At 39.7% G+C, this 22066-nt stretch overlaps 1 protein-coding gene across 1 annotated transcript in view; it reads right to left on the bottom strand.

Moving 5' to 3' along the window:
• The window catches only part of TRPC6 (transient receptor potential cation channel subfamily C member 6), a 115270-nt gene that overhangs the window by 3915 nt on the left and 89289 nt on the right, over positions 1-22066 (bottom strand). The window contains exons 6-11 of the mRNA XM_074817004.1: positions 21411-21638; positions 15252-15516; positions 12145-12340; positions 10336-10539; positions 2444-2527; positions 471-546 (exon numbers count right to left, since the gene is read on the bottom strand). Coding sequence (XP_074673105.1) covers positions 471-546; positions 2444-2527; positions 10336-10539; positions 12145-12340; positions 15252-15516; positions 21411-21638 — 1053 coding nt within the window. The remainder of the gene's footprint in view (positions 1-470; positions 547-2443; positions 2528-10335; positions 10540-12144; positions 12341-15251; positions 15517-21410; positions 21639-22066) is intronic.

Genomic DNA, 22066 nt, shown 5'->3' with positions numbered 1-22066 from the left:
ACCAGAAGGGTGCAAACAAAAGAAAACATTTCGGTGAAGTGCATTCACTAGCTGTTTCCAGATAATAAATCACTCCAAAAAAAGGCTGAAGTGTGTGTATCCCCATATATGAGTCCCCAATAAGAACGCATATCCACACAGGGAGAATTCGTACAGGAGAGCCTCAAATCAGCTGCTGCACTAAATGCAGGCCTCACCATGGGAAATGCATGGGTATTACTAGCAGTAGCAACACTTTTCACAAGAAGTCGTCAGATAAGTGATAGTTTCTGATGGGAGAGCAGAGACAGAAAGCCACATCTCTTCCTTAACTTCGATTTCATGTTAATTTTACCTCTTGCACTTGTAAACATGTCAAGTGGATTAAGTATTTTGTAAACATTTTTTTCAAGTGGCACATGTAACCACTTTAATTAGTTTGTTTTGATTCTCTGATTAGAGATAAACATACAATTCATAAACATACTCACCTTCATTGACTTCATCACTTTCCTTATCTATCTGAGCTTTCAGTACATATCTTTTAATGAGGCGCTTCATTATTTTCTGCAGAGAAGAAAGAAGGAAAGAAAAAAAAGAATTTTCTTAGTTGGACTTTCTAGTACTGCTATGACGTTTCAAAATATGAGGTCTGTTACCTTCTGTTGCATTCAGACATTTCAGTGTGGGACTTACAGGGTTAAAGGAATAAAAAATCTCTGTTTTCATCTACAGTAGATATTTAAACTTTATGATTCTGCACATATATGTACATGAAAGTTAGAAAACTAAATATGTCTTAGGAATGTTATCATTCACGAAGCTTAACCTACTACTGGAGTCTGTGAGAATGATTAAATACAGTTGCAGCTTTGATTTCCATGTAGGTGGAACCATCCAGCCTATATTGCTACCAAAATATGATAATGACCCTGATTAGCAGTGCTAATTGCTAAACCCTTTTGCCATCAGTTTATTTTAATCTACTTTTATATTATATTTGATAAATTAACTTTTCCCAGTGTAAGCCTTAGAGAAAATGGGACCCACAATTCTAAGAGTTATTTAAGCATCTCAGCTGGGACTCATCTAACCAAACAGAGATACTTTCTAATGTAAATATACATATCTGTGGCACTCACCTTTAATTCTCTCTATGGATAGAAAAAGCAAACCTGAGAGCACAGTTCATTTCAGACAACTAAAACTGATCAAATAAATCACACCATTCAAATGACTACCCTCTCTACTAATAATAAGGGGAACCTAGGCCCGCAAATTGAGATGTAAATTTTACCTCCCTAGGAGAAATGAATTCCACCCCTGATTCTCCCATTAGTTCAAATTACTTGAACGAGAACAAGGTATCTAATTACCTCTGAGGATCTATCTTTCTATCTTTGGGTTTAATATTTTCATGTGGTGTAACCCATGACAACACAATACTTTCTGGTTTTCACTACAAGATATAAAATATATGTAGGTTTATGTGTCTGCTTTTGTCTCCACAGTAATAGACCTGACCAGAGATGATTATGAGGTGAATCATCCCAGATTAGTGGTTCTAGACCATCACTGCAGTCATGTTTGCAAGGTCAGCAGCTGTACTGTTTATTCTAGTAATCCGAGAATGTTTCAAATACAAAGTCACACATCCTCACATTTATGGGATAAATTTGTACTCTTCAAATGTACCACTGCATCATAATGAAATTGGCTGTGAAAAAAGTCAGGGAGTTTTTGGAATAGACTTGTGCAGACACTGCATAATGTAAGAGTGGAGCTGAGTTAGCCTGCCCAAGGGGAAAAACTTTTTTCTGTTGTATGGTTAAAAAAGGTACACCTGTTTTCTATACCCTTTTGCATTCAGATGGTCTTGTTCTATTGCCCAGGCAGCTCTTGCTTCTTCCTTTCCACCTGTTTTGTAGTATTACAGGAAGGAAAGGAGCAGCCTCTGGACCAGAATACCTTAGCTTTATGTGAACTGTGCTGGGTCTCTTTATACTTAATTGCACAAAGGCTCACTGCAGTTGTTTAGGAGGCAAAGAATAAACAGACTATACAGATAGCATAAAGGCTGAAAGATATTTGCAGTGCTTGAAGTATTAGTATATAGAAGTGTGGCACAATAAGCTATTTTGATTTTGATTTTGAGTTTCTTTTTGGTTTTCTTAACTCATACTGTGCAGTTGAGGACTCAACCTGTCTCTAAAATTAAAAACATTTTTCAAGCACTTTAAAATATTGCACTATAAGGGTAAGGTTTAAGAAACAAAGAGTAGAGAAAAACAACCTCAGACTGTACTGCAAATACCTAAACCATTGCATTTATTTCTGAAATACACAAGGTCTGTGGATTTATTCTTGATTCATATTGTTTAACATAAATCCAAAACTGTCCTCGTGCTGTCTGTCTGCCAGTTCTATTACTTCTTGATTTTGTTTTAAAATAAACTGTTTTTACCTGGTATTGCCTTGGAGGATTGTTTAAACTGTTTAAATGGATTTCATCCGAGCTTCTTATACTTGATTGCTTCCTTTGACCAAGCTGAAATGGAAACTAAATTTAGAGTACAAAATAAATAGAAGAACAATATGCTTAACTACCTCATGCATATATCATATGACAGAACATTAACTCAATTTGGAGAGTATTAAATTACTGTGCTGAAGTCTTCTAAGGCCTTTGGTTATTTGGGATATGCTGGGATATAGTTTGCTCGGGAGGAAAGCAGGGGAAGGTTAGATGTTTATGCAGCTCTACAGGCATGTGTCACGCATCAAGGGAGCCCACAACACAATACCTGATGTTAATGAAGGCTAAGACCTTCATGTAGCCATTTCTTCTGCAACTGAAATCATGCATATATACTTCACTCTTAAGGTATAAGAGGAACTTCCCATGGTTGAACTTTGATAACAAATGGAAGTAGGAATATGGAATATGTGATAAATATTCACCAGATGTCAATTAGAAAATGATAAAAAGTTCTCAGCATTTACCAGGGCTTCATTCTAACATACATGTACTAATACAAAGGCTAAAATAAAAAACTTGGGAATTGTATAGGTATAAAAAGGCTGAATGAGGCATCAGGTTCAGTTGTTTAATCAGCAATGAGAATATCCATTAAAATGCTCAATTCTCACAGCTGCTGCAGAGGTTGCTCCTTAAAAGTCTTCTAGTTTTCTAGAATTCCAAATAACTTTATATTCACTTTAACAGTAAAGCAAATAAGTCTTTATGAATCTGCAAATGGAATAATTTAAATATTTTTAGATTTTGTTTAGCATTTCATAGAATCATAGAATGGTTTGTGTTGAATGGGACCTTTAAAGATCAAGCAGTCCAACCCCCCTGCCATGGGCAGGGACATCTTTCATTAAATCAGGTTTGTAATTTGATATTTTTTTCCTGAAGAAAAGATTACACTTTTTGGTAAAATATATTAATTTGCAATTAATATAAAGTTTACACTGAATTTTGACTTTCTTTTTGCTCTTTAGAAAGACTCACAATATCTAGATACAGGTACTTTTGAAAACACTATCTATTCAGACTATGTTTATCTGACTAAGAAAAATAATGATAGAAGATATATAGTAATATATAAATAGCTATATAAATAATTAATATTTATCTCTAACATATTAACCTGAATTTGGATGGAAATTGCACCAAAGATGTATAAAAAGTCAAGTTATGGTTGCTTTTTCTTGCCTGAATAAAATTACCTTAAATGTTTTGAATATATATTAGAAAACATAAGTTTATCTAAATGTTTTAATTTAAACTATGTATCTAATTTACAATAAAAAATAGTGGCTAGTGAGTTTACATGACTGTGTAATCACTGTCTTTTAGGTTTTTAGAACTAATAATACTCTTGGGCCTCACCTTTACTACTAGATTAAAAAAGGAAAACAATCTTCCTGCTTTTTCAGCTCCTGGTTTCCTAATGCACAATTTTTGGAAATAATGTAGTAGAATAAGAGGAAGAGTATGCTCCCTCTTCAGTGGCAGAGGAAAGTTGCTGTGGCCAAAGCTGCTTGGGCTCACCGCCCAAGGCGTGAGCTTGGGCTCCAGCTATGTGGCTGGTGTCCCAGTCCTTCTGGATCTCTGACTTTTTCTGCAGCTGTGATATCATTCATGATCCTGTTACTTACCAGTTTACATATAATCTGCAAATGCATTCAATTTTATTATATATTTTTTAATATGTATTATGCATTTAATTATGTATTTTAAATGTAATCTGTCATGCTGGTTACCAATTTCAAATTTATGCTACATTGGTTCATTTCAAAAGTTAGTCCAATGCTTAACTAAAACTTGATTTTCACCTGAAATAGCAAAATTGGTAATATGTGGTGAAATGAGTTAAATGAGACACTGCAAACTTGTAAAACCAGATACACTGTAACATCTTTATCTTAACTTTGACCCTTCAGCACTCTGCACTTTTTGAACAGAATAATGTACTTCTAATTAGCTACAAGCTGCACCTTGAAAGTTGGCAGGTAAATCAGAAGTATATAACTTCAATGAATCTACTTATGTGTAACAGTGATAGGACAGAACAGCTATTGTATGTTGCTGAATGACCACTTGGTGGCAGAGATCGCCAAGATTTCGTTGTAACTTCATTTTTACACAAAATTTTTAAACTCTTTTTAAGCTTCATGCCTATGGCTTTATCCTCTCCCAAAAATTACTACTAGAGTAAACTCAGCTTGTCACATTAATGAATGAACTAGAACTTGTATTTTTAAGTTAATATCTATTGAACATCAGCACATGAGTAAATGGAGGGTAAAAAAATACAATTTAAATAAAACAATGATAAAAACCCTAACATAAACACTCCTCCAGGAGTGTTGTGTAAAAGAAGAAATGCAGCATACATGGATCATTCCTCTTAGAATACACCTTCTTCAAACTTGCTTCTCATTTCGTCATTCTCTAGTATTACTTAAAAATCAATGCAATCAGGATAGTAATGCAATTACTGTAGCTGTTTTGTGCAGAACTTTGTTAACATCTTAAATCCCAGTTTTCAGAAGCAGCTGACAACTTGGAATGCCAGTAAATCGTACGTGCTCAGACCAGAAGGGAGGGTTCCCAGAAAATGACTCAGTTTGTGCTCCTATAACCAGAGATCACTTGTGAAAATTTCAGAAACACTGTTAATTACTAGGAAAGTAAAAGTTAACATAGTTTTTATTGCTTGAATGAGGGTTTAAAGCTATTTCAATAACTAGTTGTTCCTTATTTCTATCCTGAAAGGTCATGTTTTACGAAAAAAGTTTAAATACATCATCTGCCACTGTCGGTTTTTAGTTCAGGAAGATGAACAAGTTCTGTGACTCTTAAACCATAAACTTTCTCATTCACAAGGCAATTTTTCAATTTAGAATAAAACTCAAAGTTTTTTTTAAAACTCTCCTTTTTCTTCATTTATTTCTCCCCTTTTTTCGTTTCAGTTTCTTGTTCACTTGATATTTAAAACACCAGTTCTAGCCTGAAACAGAAGAAATCTGTGGGTTTTGATCAACAGCCTAAAAGAAAACATCTTCATAGCCTTTATTATTATATGTAGATATGTCTCAAGAAATTAGTTTCTGGTGTGCTACACTTTGAACACAGCTATGTAAATCACTTGTCATTTAGCACTGATGGCATCTGGCTTAATTTTCTGCCAAAGGTAATCAGGGCATACTGGCTCTAGGCGCAGAATTTCCCCTCTTCCCATCCTAATTCTTGTCTTTACACTCACCCTAGTGCTGCTGCCGCTTTTGCACTGAGAAGATGCAGGTTCTGCAGGAGAAAGACCCACAGGCTGGGTCTAGATCAGTAAACTCAAGCGTGTATTAACATTTCTGGGTACTGCAATGCAATGTCTCCTATCAGTAAACTTCTAGTGTCCTCCCAAATACGACTCAAACCAGAGCAACCTCAGGCACAGTTTGGCAGCTGGAACAGTCTGGGGACAATAGATTGCAGCAACCCTACTTTGGGAGGAAAATTACTTGAATAGTAAGCCATTCCTGAATTGGCCTCAGTGCCCAGATAAACTCTCTGTCACATTTAATTTACTAGCATAGACACAGCCACCAAGCCTTGGATCTGGTCTTGACAAATCTTTTCTTATCTTTGCACAGCTCATTGCATTTTTAGTAGCTCCTTGCACAAGTAGCTCCCTGCTCAACAGTCACAGCAGCATGAGCCTGCTCAGCACAGGATGAGTCCAAAGTCAAAACCCAAAAAGCCTGAGAACACCTTTGAGAAGGTGTCACAAAACAACCTCAACGATAATGAATCATCAACAGCGGGTCAAGGTGTGACACAAAACCATTTTATTTATTTTTTAGGAGTGTGAAGGATGGCAGCATCTGATAGATTCAGATAAAGTCAACTGCACAGTATGTGGTGGTCCAATAGGTAAGTAAAAATGTAATCATCTGGCAATATCAGTCACCCTGCTGGAAAAGCTGAAGAAGGAATAGGTGTGACTCAGGTGCTTTATGTTTTTCAACGTAAAAGCTTTTTTTGAAATTTCATTTGCAGTTTTACAGCTTCTTTGGCTGGGGAGTAAGGACATTTTATTTAGCATTAGGTGTACTACAATCTGTAGTGAGTGGAAAGCATTAATGTTTGAAGACTAAATTTCAGGGTTAGGAAAAAATCTGATAAATGATGGTTGCATCCTTACAGATCTCTTTCAGAGGGACTGCTGTAAAAGCAGAATCAGCTGTTACTGTTTTATCTAGAATTGGTAATTATTACATTTTGCACCTTTCTAGCCATCTGAATTGCTAGGCTTGAATATAATTTTGAAAGGAATGGTAAAAATCCAGCTTCTTTCCTTAGGTTGTAAGAATGGGATTTTTAAGAGTACCTGTTTTATGGGAACATAAATTTCATTTTAAAAAGTCATTAAAAATACACTTCTAGCTTATGTGCTTTTGAGAGTCACAAATTAAGTGAATTAGAAGAAAAAATCCTTTGATTTGTTGCATCTCATCATCACTCAATTTGAAGTTTATATGCATCTCCTTAAAGTCATGATTTTTCAGTGATGACTTTATCACTCATGGAAGTTATAAAATTGATTTGCATCAAGCAGCTTGATGAAAAGTTTTGCAAATGTCAGCATCATTAAAAACTTGAGCAAATACAGTATCAGCTCTGTTGGGTCTTAAATATATTAGGATTAGATTTCCCAAATAAAATTGAGATGTGTGAAATGCTAGAAAAATTACTGGTAGCACACATGAGACATCTGAAGTTAATAAAAATCTTGACTTTGGTGATGTTTGTAATATCTGTGTTTGTTTTTATAGACTACTACGAACTTAACCAGAGGCAGAGCCTTGTCAGAGGCACAGTATTTTTCCCTATAGCTCCATTTTTTTCTTCTAGGATTGCAACCAGTTTCTTTTCTCTTTTACTCTTCAACTGATAACTGTGATGGAAAATGGGCTTGTCACATTGGTGACAGAGAGCTGACAGATGCATGTAAATTCTTTACTGGCCCCCAGTCTAATGACTAATGAATCGACTACAGACTCAAGAACTCCTAACCTTGAACAGGCCTCTGGTCAAACTACTGCCTATTTTAACAAATATCCTTCCACATTAAAATTTCCATAAATGACACATTCGTTTCTGCCACCATGACGAACCTGTAATTCCTTTTTTTCTGTGAATGTTAGCATATGCTCACCTTTCTACTCACTATGTCTTGCAAAGCTCTTCTTCCCTAACATGTTACAATAGTGCTAGTCTTTACACTTCCAATACCACCTAAAACCATGTGCTATGCCCCATATTCTCCTAAAGCAAGTCATTTGATTTATACCAAGACACTGTAGCAAAACCAGACTGACTACAAACTCTTTAAATAAGCACGTGAGACACAGCAATAAATCAACTCAAGTGCTTTTCACTGCACTTGTGCAAATAAAACAGGTAACAGAATGCTTTACAATAAAAGCACTCTCAGTGGAAGCAGAGACAGGCTACAAAGGGGGAATTCAGAAACTGTGCCCAGGCATGTGAGAGTGGTGTTAGGAAAGATAAATCTCACCTGAAGTTGACATCTGCAAGGGCAGTAACAAGAGCTTCTACTGCTACAACAGCAGTATAAGGCTAAACAAGGAAAATGTAGGCCTGTTGCTCAGTGGGGCAGGGGATTAAGTGGCAGTGGACTCAGGTAAGGCTGTGGGACTTGGTGCCTTCTTTGCCTTAGCTTTCACCAACAGTCTCTCAGGCCTCTGTGCTTAGTGAAGCGATTCGAGGACGAGAATGACCAGCTGTGGAGGAGGGTCAAGTCAGGGGTTACTTGAGAGAATTTGGCCCAGGCAAGTCCATTGGACCCAATGGGCTGCATCTATGGGTGTTGAGACAGCAGATTAAGGTCTTGAAAATATGCTATCATCTTTGAAAGATCATGGAGATTTGGAGAGGTCCCCAAAGGCTGGAGAAAGACGTATGTCAAACTCATCTCCAGAAAAGGTCAGAATGATGATCTGGGCAACCACAGGCCACTAAACGTCCCTTCAGTAACACAAAATAATGGATTGAGTCATCTTAGAGCATATTTTGGGGCACATGGAAGAGGAGATGATGGTTAGGAAAAGTAAGTGTGGATTTATGAAAAGTAAACCTGTCTGACCATCTGAATGGCCTTCTGAGATAAAATGACTGGATTTGCAGATGAGGAGAGAGCTGGAGATGTCAACTACCTTGACTTTAGCAAGGGTTTTAACACCATATTCTAGAATATTCTTGTACCCATGTTAGGATGTTACTGCCTGGATGGGTGGACAACTAGATGGGTAAAATCCTGGGTGGATGGTTGTGCTCAGAAGGTAGTATAGGGGTCCTGTCCTGGGAGTTGCCCTTTTAAACACCTTTATCAAAGACCAGGTGTCAGAGCACACTCCTGTCAAGTTTGCAGACAAAGCCAGATTTGGGGGGAGCAGCTGATAGGCTGCAGGGCAGGGATGCCACCCAGGAGGATAGGGCTGACAGGAACCCTGTGAATTTCAATAAGGACAAATGGGAAGGAATAACTCTTTCAACAACAGCTGGGGACTGGCTGGCTGGGGAGCAGCTCTGCAGAAAAGAACCTGGGAAACTTGTGGGACAGTGAGAAAGATGTTAAAAAAGCTTCTGCAAGTTCAGCGGAGGGTCACCAAGACGTTTGGGGCTGGATCAGTTGCCATGTGAAGAGACACTGGGGAATATGGGCCGTATCTGCTTCAGGCATACTTAACACTGGCCTCCAGTGTGTACAGGGATGTATTGAGGAGATGGAGCATGGCTCTTCACAGTACTGCAGGACAGAAGGATCACAGAATCATAGAACAGTTTGTGTTGGAAGGGACCTTAAAGATCATCTAGTTCCAACCCCCCTGCCATGGGTGGCAACACCTCCCACTACATCAGGTTGCTCAAAGCCCCGTCCAGCCTGGCCTTGAACACTTCCAGGGAGGGGGCAGCCACAACTTCTCTGGGCAACATCTTCCAGTGCCTCACTACCCTCACAGTGAAGAACTTCTTCCTCGCATCTAATGTAAATCTACCCTCTTTCATTTTAAAGCCATTACCCCTTGTCCTGTCACTACATGCCCTTGTGAAACATCCCTCTCTGGCTTTCTTGTAGGCCCCCTTTGGGTACTGGAAGGCTGCTACAAATTCAAACAAGAGTTAGAAGAATCACAGAATCACAGAATCATCTAGGTTGGAAAGGACCTTGAAGATCATCTAGTCCAACCGTTAACCTAGCACTGACAGTTCCCAACTACACCATATCCCCAAGCGCTATGTCGACCCTACTCTTAAACACCTCCAGGGATGGGGACTCCACCACCTCCCTGGGCAGCCCATTCCAAGACACAAGCACAAGAAGCAACTGAGGGGCAGTCAGGTGGTGGCACTTGCTGCCCAGAGAGGTTGTGCAGTCTCCATCCCTGGAGGTTTTCAAGACTTGACTGGATGAAGCCCTGAGAGACCAGCCTGACCTTAGAGTTTACCCTGGTGTGAGCAGGAGGCTGGACCAGAGACCTCCTGAAGTCCCTCCCAGCCTGAATTATTCTCTGATTTTGTGACAAGAAGCAGAAAGAACTGTAAATTTACAAAGTTATTTTTGAACTTAACAGATGACAGATGTAGACAAATATTTATATTAGAAAACAAAGTAAAGAATACAGCCTGTATGTCGTGACTGACCAGTATGGACTAACTATGTTGGGAAATTCATGAGAAAAAACAGGTTAACAACAAAAATGAAGTTTAAAATTGGTTTTATCTTTTAAAATTAGCAGTCAGTATACACATTAAAAAATTACCTTGTTCATCTCTGCATCTTCCTTAAAGCTTTTCTTTTGGCACAGAAATAGTTTAGAAATACAGTTTTTGATTCTGAGTAGGAGATACAGCAAAGATTTTGGGCTTGGCACTAAGTTGAAGGGTACTGGAAGAGTTCTCCCTTCTTCAAAGTAAGAAAACCAAAGTTTAGCCCTTGCAAATTTCCATTCTACATCAGCATCATCCTGTAAAACAGAAACATGGCTGTTAATAAACTGTTAATATCACCTTGACTATTGAAGATGATCTAGATAAACTTTATGTATGTTTTGAATGTAATTGGCTGAAAATAATCTCGAACAGATCAAGAAGTTGTTTGTAATATGTGAAAACCAAATTTCAATGAGAGGGACTACTTAATCCATTTAAAATAATGTAATTACAGAAGAACAAAGTGGATTTGATTTAAACATTGGTTACTGCAGAGTGAGTGCTAATAGTCTGCAATACAGGATCACAAAGACAGACCTCTCGTTCTCTTTGTAAACACACTGATTAGAAGGAAAGCTCTGACTTAAAAGCAATACAATGCTCAAGTTAAAGCTTCATGGCAACACTCAAATTCACCCACTCTAGGGCTTCACTGAGTAGCTGCTTGCTTGGAACTCTCACGGTCAGTAAATAAAATGGAAAAATCCTATGTTAACATAACAATCTCTCAATGAGACTAAAAGCTCTGATTTCTTATCGGTCTCTTCTGTAGCAATTAGTCTAGTATCATTTCGTGAAGAAGGCATAGTATCAGAATTTTAAATTAAAATTTCACTCTATTACTTTAAACATGAAGTTAGAAAAGATTAGGTGATTTTTACCTAATCCTTTCCATTTGTTGGAATATATGATTAAATCAGGTATGGTATCACCACCATGGTTTATGTTTAACATTTACGATAGCCAAAACACTCCTTGTAAAGTTCAATAGGGTTTCTGCGGAAAGGACCGAAGTTATGTTCAAGGACATGACTCAGTATTGCTGTAGCTGTTTTTAGAAGCTGTTTGTATCCAGTCACCATATTTTCAGATAGCAGCTTGGTTTTTATTGCTGTGAACCTGATGGCCTCCTGAGTCAGAAGAATCTGAAACTCCCTAGAGAACATGTGTTGCTCTTGCTCAAGCTGGACAACACTGCAGTCCCAAACCAGAGCCCAGAACCTGGGACCAGAGCGGTGTGAAACCTGAGTCTGCAAGGGCGTCACCTGGGAAAGGCTGAGATGGCCTAGCTCCTGAAGATCTACTTCCTTTTTTTTCTAAACAATGATAATGATTTAGCCCTTTGTTTTCCACAGCATACAAAAGTTCATGCTGATTTTCTGTAGCCCTGCTGATTACTTTGTCAAGTAAAGTTCTGTTCACTGCAGATGACTAGAGCAACAGTTTAAATAAAAGAAGAAAAAGCACGTTATAGACTTGCTTGCAAGGTCAAGGCACAGGAATGAGAACATTCTTGCAGCAAGAGGGACGCTACTCAAATAGTAACTACAAATGAGGCAAATGAAAGATCAACAAAGAAGTCACACAATATAGCCCATCCTCTTCAGGAACATAACACAGTTCACCAGCAGTTTCGTAGTCCAGTCTAGTTCTTACTATTGCAAGCATGCAGCTGCATAATTTCCAGGTATTTTATAATAAAAATGTACAGTGGACTTAGTATTTTCTCCTAATATATTCCAAAAGCCTATGTGTTATTTTTCTTAAACAAGATGTCAACAAGAAAATTTTCCAGGCAATTTAGACAATTAGGTATAACAGTAAATGTGGTGATATTTCACCATAAATGGAAATTTTACCTCAATTTCCTGGAATGAGCTGTTGATCATTGCAATAAGCATGTTCAGTAAGACAATGACCATGGTAACATTATAGACTCCATAAAGGACATAACCAATATTTTCAATAAATTTGTGTTTGTAATTGATGACAACTGATTTAACTTCTGAGAGTCCAAATATAGCCCAGAACAATGTCTTGAAACTTTCTTCAACACTAAAAGGAGAAATTGAACACACGCATATGTTACTGAAGAAAAGCTGTATATTCTTACTGTATTAATTGCCAGTTACCATTTTTATACAGTGTACAAATTTTTCCATTATCATAATGTAGAACTCTATCATAGTGATATTATGCAGAACAAGTAGACTATCTAATTTCATAGGTACAGGCTGTTTCATAATATAAGATTCCTAATATTTAGGACTGACAATAAAACCATCTGATTCAGTTTAGGAATTATACTATTATTATGTTATTATATCCTCAAAAGAATATTACGATTCACTTGTTAACTACTTTAATCTACATGCTACGTGCTTGTTGGTAATGTGAATGCACATAACAAAAATAATTAACCTGTAGATACTTCATTTTAATTGCACCATTAGTTCATTTAGTATGAATTATTTCACCATTAATATAACATTCTGAAACTGTGAAGAAGACAGGATGTCTGACTGCAAATTAGTATTTTTCAAAGAATGAGTCTCACAGACCATAACCTTCCACTTGAGTTTTCACTGTTCCACAAATTCAAGGTAAAGCCATAGTGGGGGGATACTGATTTTTTTTTCAAGTTAGTTCATTTAAATACATGTATCTCCTCTTAATATTTTTTTACATATATATGCATAAACATAAATCCAAACCTCTGAGGTATCTTTTCCTATCTCCACCTGTCTGAAAATATATTTCCTTTTGCGTTGATGAAGAGATCTCAGTTCCGCATGTCCAAAAATGCAGTAGCATTGCAAAGCACATTTTGGATTTTGTTGCATTATTGTTAAGAAAAAAAAAAGTTAAAAGAAATTTGTAATTTTTAGTTGTGAATTTACTTCTCTGCTTATAATATTTTATTAGTATTCCATCTGTGAGTCATAGTTTCAGGTACTTTATCTATTGTGTGATCAAATAATACTAAAAAAGTAGTAACAAATTTTTCTCTCTTGGCCAAATTTGTTTCCTGGCTGAATAGACTTCATAACAGCTACAGCTTGAATACCATGACAGCCAGAAATTAAGTGGGTAAGGGCTGCAGAGCATGAAAAAGAATGAGTTCCCACTCAAGTGATTTATCTTTAAATCACAGCTAGAAATGAGAGGCATGACAAATGTATACCAAGTAACTCCTGACAGAGAGAGTAAATTCAGAATTTCTATTCTTATGGTGGAAGAAGAAAAAAAAGAATAACCAAGAAAATAGAGAGTCAAAGAAAAAAAGGGGAATGTATTTTCTCCTCTCAAAATGGAATAGGTTATTACCATTGGTAACTACAGGATGCCACTTTAAAAAGGGATTAGATTTTACTTTTTTTACTGGTGAGAATATACAGAGTTGTCTGAATTAAATTACAAATATTTTATCATCTGTATAACACTGTAGTGATTTAATTACAGATTCAATACAGCTTCAATTACAGATGACAATGGCACTTGATGGAGGAACCAGCCTTGCTCCCACAGGCTGCAGGGAGCTGCTGCACTGCACTCTGAAGTGTCGGTGCCGACCATACTCGCAGGCAGGATGCTGTCCTGCAGGTCCAGGGTCTGACCAGCCTATGTCCCCAAATCCCTGAACCCCGTGAACAAGCCCCATGCATGGAGTGCTATTACAAATTGCACTGCCAGGTCATCTGACATATGTATAGGGTTGTGTAAGGGGTCTGAGATATTTCTGGTTTTCTATAAGCCTCCCCAGCCTAATGTGGCCCAGGAGGCTGTTGGTCTGCTTTGCCACAAGGGCATGTTGCTCATGGTCAACTTGGTGTCCATCAGGACCCCCCAGGTCCTTTTCTTCCAAGCTGCTTTCCAGCTGGTCAGCCCCAGCATCTCCCGGTGCCTGAGGTTCTTCCTCCCCAGGGGCAGGACATGGCATTTGCCTGTGTTGAACTTCACAAGGTTCCTGTCAGACCATTTCTCCAACCTGTCGAGGTCCTTCTGAATGGCATTACAACCTGCTGGCCTATCAGTCACTCTCGTTCATCCACAAAGACCTCCTGACACCTTTGCTTGATTTCCTGCCCATTGAGATGGACCAATCTTGAGCACTGAAAAGGCAATTCTCGAAAATCAATCAGCTTCCCTGGACTGCCCTTCTCTTCAGGGCCTTATCCCATGAGATTCTTCCCTGAACAGCCCAAAGTCTGTTCTCCTGAAGTCCGGGGTTATGGTCCTGCTATTTGCTGCCTTCTCTCTTCTCAGAAACCTGAACTCCACTATCTCAGAGCCAGCTAAGGCTGCTCCCAACCTTCACATTTCAAACAGTTCTTCTTTGCTTGTAAAAGTCAGGTGTCATAAAGCTCCTCTCTGCATCAGCTCCTCTATCACCTGTGCCAGGAATTTATTGTCAACGCCCTTCAGAAACCTCCTGGATTCCTTGTGCCCTGCTGTATTGTCCATCCAGCAGATATCAGGGTGGTTAAAAATCCCCATGAGCACCAGGGTCTGCAAGTGTGAGGCTTCTTCCACTTGTCTGAAGAAGGTCTCACCTACCTCATTTTCCTGATCAGGCATTCTGTAGCAGACATGCACTACATCACCCATGTTGGTCTTTCCTCTAATCCTGAGCTATAAGCTCTCACTGGTTCATCACCTATCCCTAGGCAGAGGTACAGGCATTCTGGCTGCTCTCTCACATATAGGGCAACTACTTCTCACCTTCCCAGCTTGTCTTTCCTGATTTATCATAGTATTGTTGGGATCGACAGCTCATCCTCTGATTTCAAATATATCCTTTAAGCACCAGAACAACAGAGAAAATTACTACTTAATCCAAGATGATGAAATTTTTAAGAGATGCAAACTTTACAAAACAATTAGTAAATTTAATACATATAATGCAAGCAGCCAACTTTCCATAAAAATAGCCCACAATCATAACAGTTTAATCAGTTGTACTTACGTTGTAAATGCTTCATTTTGTTTTGCCCCCAGATAGTAGGAATAGAGATTAAACATGCCTATCATGAAAGCCACAAACACCATTATAAATATCACCATGAACTTGAAGATGTCTTTCACAGTTCTGCCAAGCGATATCTGCAGTGGTCCAAAGCTTTCGTTAGCTGGTAAGATGTAGGCTATTCTGGAGAAACTTAATACTACCGCAATTGCATACAGGCCTTCAGATATGATCTGAGGATCGGACGGATCCCAGTTTATTCTGGCTAGAAACAAAAGATGAGAATTTCTGTCAGTATTTCAAGATGTCTGTACAGATCTGTGGGAGGTCTTTTTGGATGAGAATTTCTGTCAGTATTTCAAGATGTCTGTACAGATCTGTGGGAGGTCTTTTTGGAACAGCAGCTGGAGGTGAGGGAAGAAACCTTGGGCAACTCAAACAGCACTAGTCACTTCTGTTTAGCCAAATGAATCGAGCCAGGTAGCACTAAAACCATTTCACAGCTCCACTGACTGTATTGATTAAACTCCATTGATTACAAAGGTGGGCTGTAAAATCACTGAGGTAACTTTTCAGGAGTTTAATGCCAGCCTATTAGAGAATTTAAGTAAAATTCAGCTTACAGTGCCAAGTGATGAAAACTGAATAAATTAAATTAGAAATATGATTTGTTTGAGCTACCCAAAATGAACTGCTTTGATGTGGGGATCTGGAACCATTAAATGCCATCCACAACTACAAAACTGTGGGAACAACAATGCTTCTCTGCTTTACTCCATCTTTTTACTCAGAGCATACACCAAACACCCATTTCCATGACCTTTTCTATCATCATTTCTATCAATCTCTTCGGTTGAAGCTAATCCACTTGTGTGAATTACTTGAACATCCTCTCAATCAGAGTGAATGTGACACTGCTGTTTGTCAGGGAACACATTCAACTGCAGAGGAGAACATTCAGGTTCAAACCTGTACTTAAAGCAATATTTACAGGAAAGTGTCAAAAGAAGAAAACCAAAGCAATACCCTTCACAATCATCCAGGCAAAGGATGAGGAGCTGACTAAGGGCTTAAGGGTCAGCATTAAAGGGAGGGAAGGAACAGGTGACATTATAGTAGGGGTCTGCTACAGACCACCTGACCAGGAAGAACGAGCGAATGAGGACCTCTATAGACAGATAGGAGCAGCCTCATGTTCACAAGCCCTGGTCCTCATGGGAGACTTCAGACACCCTGATATCTGTTGGAGGGACAACACATCAGGGCATAAGCAAGCCTGGAGGTTCCTGGAATGCATTGATGATAATTTCCTTCTGCAAGTGATAGAGGAGCCAATGAGGAGAGCTGCTACGCTGGGCCTTGTTCTCACCAACAAGGAGGGGCTGGTGGGGAGTGTGAAGCTCAATGGCAGCCTTGGCTGCAGTGAAATGGTGCAGTTCAAGATTCTTAGGGCAGCGAGGAGGGCACACACCAAGCTCGCTACTGTGGACTTCAGGAGACCTGACTGGCCTCTTCAGGGATCTGCCTGGCAGAGTAGCATGGGATAAAGCCCTGGAGGGTAGATGGTCCAAAAAAGTTGGTTAGTATTCAAGGATCACCTCCTTCAAACTCAGGAGCTGTCCATCCTAACAAAGAGGAAGTGGGGTAAGACCACCAGGAGGCCTGCATGGATGAGCAAGGAGCTCCTGGACAAACTCAAACACAAAAAGGAAGCCTACAGAGTGTGGAAGCAAGGACCAGTAGCCTGGGAGGGATACAGAGAAACTGTCTGAGCAGCCAGGGATCAGGTTAGTAAAGCAAAGCCCTGACAGAATTAAATCTGGCCAGGGATGTCAAGGGCAACAAGAAAAGCTTCTATAGGTATGTCAATGATAAAAGCAAGAATAGGAAAGCTGTTAGCCCTCTCCAGAAGGAAATAGGAGACCTGTTTACCCAGGATATGGAGAAGGCTCAATGACTTTTTAGCCTGTTTTCACTAGTAAGTGCTCCAGTCACACTGCCCATGACACAGAAAGCAAAGGCAGGGACTGGGAGAATGAAGATCCACCCACTGTTGGAGATCAAGTTTGAGACTATCCAAGGAACCTGAAGGTGCACAAGTCATGGGACCTGATGAGATACATCTGTGGGTCCTGAGGGAACTGGTGGATGAAGTGGCTAAGCCACTGTCCATCATATTTGAGAAGTCGTGGCAGTCCAGTGAAGTTCTCACTGACTGGAATAGTGGAAACATAACCCACCTTTTTAAAAAGGGAAAAAAGGAAGACCCAGGGAACTACAGACCAGTCAGTCTCACCTGTGTTTGGCAAGATCATGGAGCAGATCCTCCTGGGAACTATGCTAGGGGACATGGAAAACAAAGAGGTGATTGGTGACAGTCAACATGGCTCACTAAGGGCAAATCATGCCTGACAAATCTGGTGGCCTATGATGGGGTTACAGCACTGATGGAGAAGGGAAGAGCAACTGATGCCATCTACCTGGACTTGTACAAAGCATTTGACACTGTCCTGCACGACATCCTTGTCTCTAAATTGGAGAGACATGGATTTGGTGGATGCACCACTTGGTGGATAAGGAAATGGCTGGGTGGTTGCACTCAAAAGAGTTGCGGTCAATGATTCGATATCCGAGTGGAGAGCAGTGACGAGTGGTGTTCCTCAAGGACCGGTATTGGGACCAGCGCTGTTTAACATCTTTGTTGGTGACATGGACAGTGGGATTGAGTGCACCCTCAGCAAGTTTGCCAATGACACCGAGCTGTGTGGTGCAGTTGACACGCTGGAGGGAAGGGATGTGCCATCCAGAGGGACCTTGATAGGCTTCAGAGGTGGACCCATACAAACCCTCATGAAGTTCAACAAGGCCAAGTGTAAGGTCCTGCACATGGGTCGGGGCAATCCCAAGCACAAATACAGGCTGGGTGGTGTGTGGATGGAGAGCAGCCCTGCAGAGAAGGACTTGGGGATATTAGTGGATGGGAAACTGACTATGAGCCAACAATGTGTGCTCACAGCCCAGAAAGCCAACTGTGTCCTGGGCTGCATCAAGAGAAGTGTGGCCAGCAAGTCGAGGGAGATGATTCTCCCCCTCTCTGCACTTGTGAGACCCCGCCTGGACCGCTGTGTCCAGCTCTGGGTCCCCACCAACATAAGAAGGACATGGACCTGCTCGAGCAGGTCCAGAGGAAGCCATGAAGATGATCAGGGGGCTGGAGCACCTCCCCTGTGAGGACAGGCTGAGAGAGTTGGGGTTGTTCAGCCTGGAGAAGAGAAGGCTCCAGGGAGACCTTATAGCGGCCTTCCAGTACTTAAAGGGGGCTGCAGGAAAGATGGGGAGGGACTTTTTACAAAGGCCTGTAGTGGTAGGATGAGGGGTAATGGCTTTAAACTGAAAGAGGTTAGATTTACATTAGCTATAAGGAAGTAATTCTTTACTCTGAGGGTGCTGAGATACTGGAACAGGTTACCCAGAGAGTTTGTGGCTGCCCCCTCCCTGGAAGTGTTCAAGGCCAGGTTGGATGGGGCTTTGAGCAACCTGGTCTAGTGGAAGGTGTCCCTGCCCATGGCAGGGGGGGTTGGAACTAGATGATCTTTAAGGTCCCTTCCAACCCAAACTATTCTATGATTCTATGAATACTTCCTTGCTGGAGATTAAGGTATTCTCTGATGATGCAGAAGTCTTAAATACAATTCACTACTGTGCTTCAGGCAGAGAGAAAAGGTTTAGCTGGGATGGGTTACCTACATTGCAGGAAAATGTTGTTATCTGTGTTTAATCTGCTGTAAAGCCACAAAATGAAAGAAAAAAATTATACTGCAATGAAGGCAATCACTGGCATTTGGAAAAATAGTAATTTGAGCTTTTAAGTAACACATAATCATTTAATAAAAAGTCAATTATTTATACAGCTTTCTAATACCCAGTGATGCTGAGCATTATTCAAAATGTCCTTAGATACGTCAGAAAACGATATTCTTCAAGGAACTTACTGCCACACCAGTAGTCTTGTATCATGACAAAGCAGTGAATAACTCTGGGTTTAGGTATTACAAGGCTAGTTAGCACATATTCATTGCCTTGCTAGCTGCTGTGTGTTTCTTGCAGGTATGTGCAAATTTTTTTGTTTGCTGAGCTCCTCACTGTAAAGCCTACTACACACGATATTCAAATGAGAAAATGTCTGTACAGCAAAAGACTGCACATTTTCACATAAACAGACATACCTATGTTAGCTTTATCTTAGATTTCATGGATCACTAAAATCAAAGATGTCAGATGTTTCAGTATGAGCTAGTAGCCAGATGTCTTTTAGGTTTCCAGATAAGCTGTATTATCACAGAAAGTTTGAGGTGGGAAGGGACCTCTGGAGGCCATCTGGTTCAACACTCCTGCTACAGCAGGTCCAGCTAGAACCTGTTGCTCAGGGTCATGTTCAGATGGCACGTGAGTATCTCCAAGGATGGGAGACTCCACCACCTCTCTGGGCAACCTGTGCCAGTGCTTGGTCACCCTCACCTAAAAAAGTGTTTCTTGGTGTCCAGAGGGAACCTCCTTGTGTTTCAGTTGATGCCCATTGCCTCTGGTCCTGGCACTGGGCACCACTGAAGAGAGCCTGGCTCTGTCCTCTTTGCACCATCCCTTCAGGTATTTGTATACATTGATGAGATCCCTCCTAAAGCTTGTCTTCTCCAGGCTGAACAGTCCCAGCGCTCTCAGCCTTTCCTTATAGAAGAGATGCTCCAGTCCTTTCATCATCTTTATGGCCCTTCATCGGCCCTTCTCTCCAGTGTGTCCATGTCTCTCTTGTACTGAGGAGCCCAGATCTAGACACAATTCTCCAGGTGTGGCCTCACCAGTGCTGAGGAGAGGGCAAGGACTATACCCCTCCCTCCACCAGCTGGCAATGCTTTGCCTCGTGCAGCCCAGGATACCATTGGCCTTCTTTGCCACAAGGGCCCATTGCTGGCTCATGTTCAACTTGGGGTCCACCAAGTTGTGTTTGATAGCCTATAATAAAACCTGTGGCATTAAATGTTCACTATTAATATTATCCATGTTAGCACTACCATACATAGATGTCGTCCAAGCAGACTTCAGTGTATCTGCATATACTAAAAAATGGCTCAGCTCTGCTTAAGTGCATTACAAAGTCACAACTCATGACTAAAGTCAATGGAAACTGCCTTGCTAAATGATACAGTACTATATAGTATAAATGAGTTATGAGACTTGTGCTTGTCATACCCAGAAATTGTGAACATAAACAACAGTCCCTATTTGCAAACTCTTCAAGTGGGTGTAACTGAAAACTGAATTAATATTTAACTAGCTGCTTTTATAACTTATGTGAAATCTGTAGCTTTCCAGTAAAATTTATAAGATTACAATTTAATGGATTTCAGAATATATATTAATTGCTCTGCTTTTTCTACAGCCTGGATAATGAAGAAATGTAACCTTATCAGAAATAGTATTTGACGCATGGAATAGAGATAGAAACTGATGTAATTCAGTATCCAGAGAAAAATATCTAATAAAGGGAAGAGAGATGTTGTGGTGTTAAGAGTGAACACAAGTAAACAGAGCTTAATTTTTTCTCATTTGGGCAAAATAGCTTCTAATCACTTCTTATATATGCCAAGAAAGTTTATTAATATTTTTATCTCTTACTGGTAGAGAGTGGATTGAGAAATAGTAAAATAATATGAGTCTCTGAGCAAAGAATATATAAAAGATATATTGGTTATGTTGGCAAAGCAGGTTTAAGAAATCCCTGCATCTCATTGCTTAGTTCTGCCCCTGCATTACAGTACACCATGTTTGCAGTTGTGCCAACACAAGTGTTTGCAGGATAGCATTGTGTAACTGAATAGATGAAATGACCTGCATTAAAATAAATCTTGAAAAGGGGTGGGGTGACTGTGGGGTTATTTTGATCTTAGAACATTTCAGTGCCTGATGTCTAGAACAGTCCCCAAAGAGATGCATGAGTATAGCCAAGGGAACTGTGATCAAATAGCAGGGATGAGAAAGAGAAGAAGGGGTAGGCATTTCTTAAGCAGTACATTGTGGAACTAAAGTATTGGAGACTTATTAACAGAAAATCAATTCATCTTGGCCCAAGAAGTAAATCTTAATCATGGGCAATCAACTTACCTAAGGTGTAGTATTTTATGTTGGGCTCCAGTGTTGGACTTGTCAGATCTTTCATATTTGCATCAACGAAGTTCTGGGCTCTGGACGCATGCCAAAATGCCATAAACCTTGCTATGAATGATGCTGCAAAAATTGCTAACATACCGAAATCAAGCATATTCCATAATTCAAAAAGGTACTCCTTTGGACCTTGAGACCAAATTTCTTTACATTCAGACCATATCATGCCTGTATAAGACATAACAGAGAAAACAGTATGTTCTTTTATCTGCATGTTTATTTTATTTGATATTTTATTATGTATAGGAGATGTTCTTGGTTGCACTCAAACAAACCAATTTTAATCAGTGGGAGTTTGAACACAAAGTAAAATCCTTGAACCTGCCAATTCATATACATTCCAATACTTCTTTCTCATGTAGATAATAACAACAAACTTTCACACTGGTTTTTCCCGTACAACTACAAAAGCTTTCAAAGAGAAGAATGGGATGTGAGTATTACCATCTGTTACAGACACAGGAAGAGATGGAAAGAGCAGAAATGCTCTACCATGATCATATAGCAGTGGTAGAACTAATACCAGAACTCACATTTTCTTATTTGTGGAGTACCCTGGATACAGCCTCTTTTACTGAAATTGCAAATACATGTGC

This window comes from Strix aluco, chromosome 2, assembly GCF_031877795.1.
Source record: "Strix aluco isolate bStrAlu1 chromosome 2, bStrAlu1.hap1, whole genome shotgun sequence".
Taxonomy (NCBI): domain Eukaryota; kingdom Metazoa; phylum Chordata; class Aves; order Strigiformes; family Strigidae; genus Strix; species Strix aluco.
This window is presented reverse-complemented; position numbering and strand designations above follow the sequence as displayed.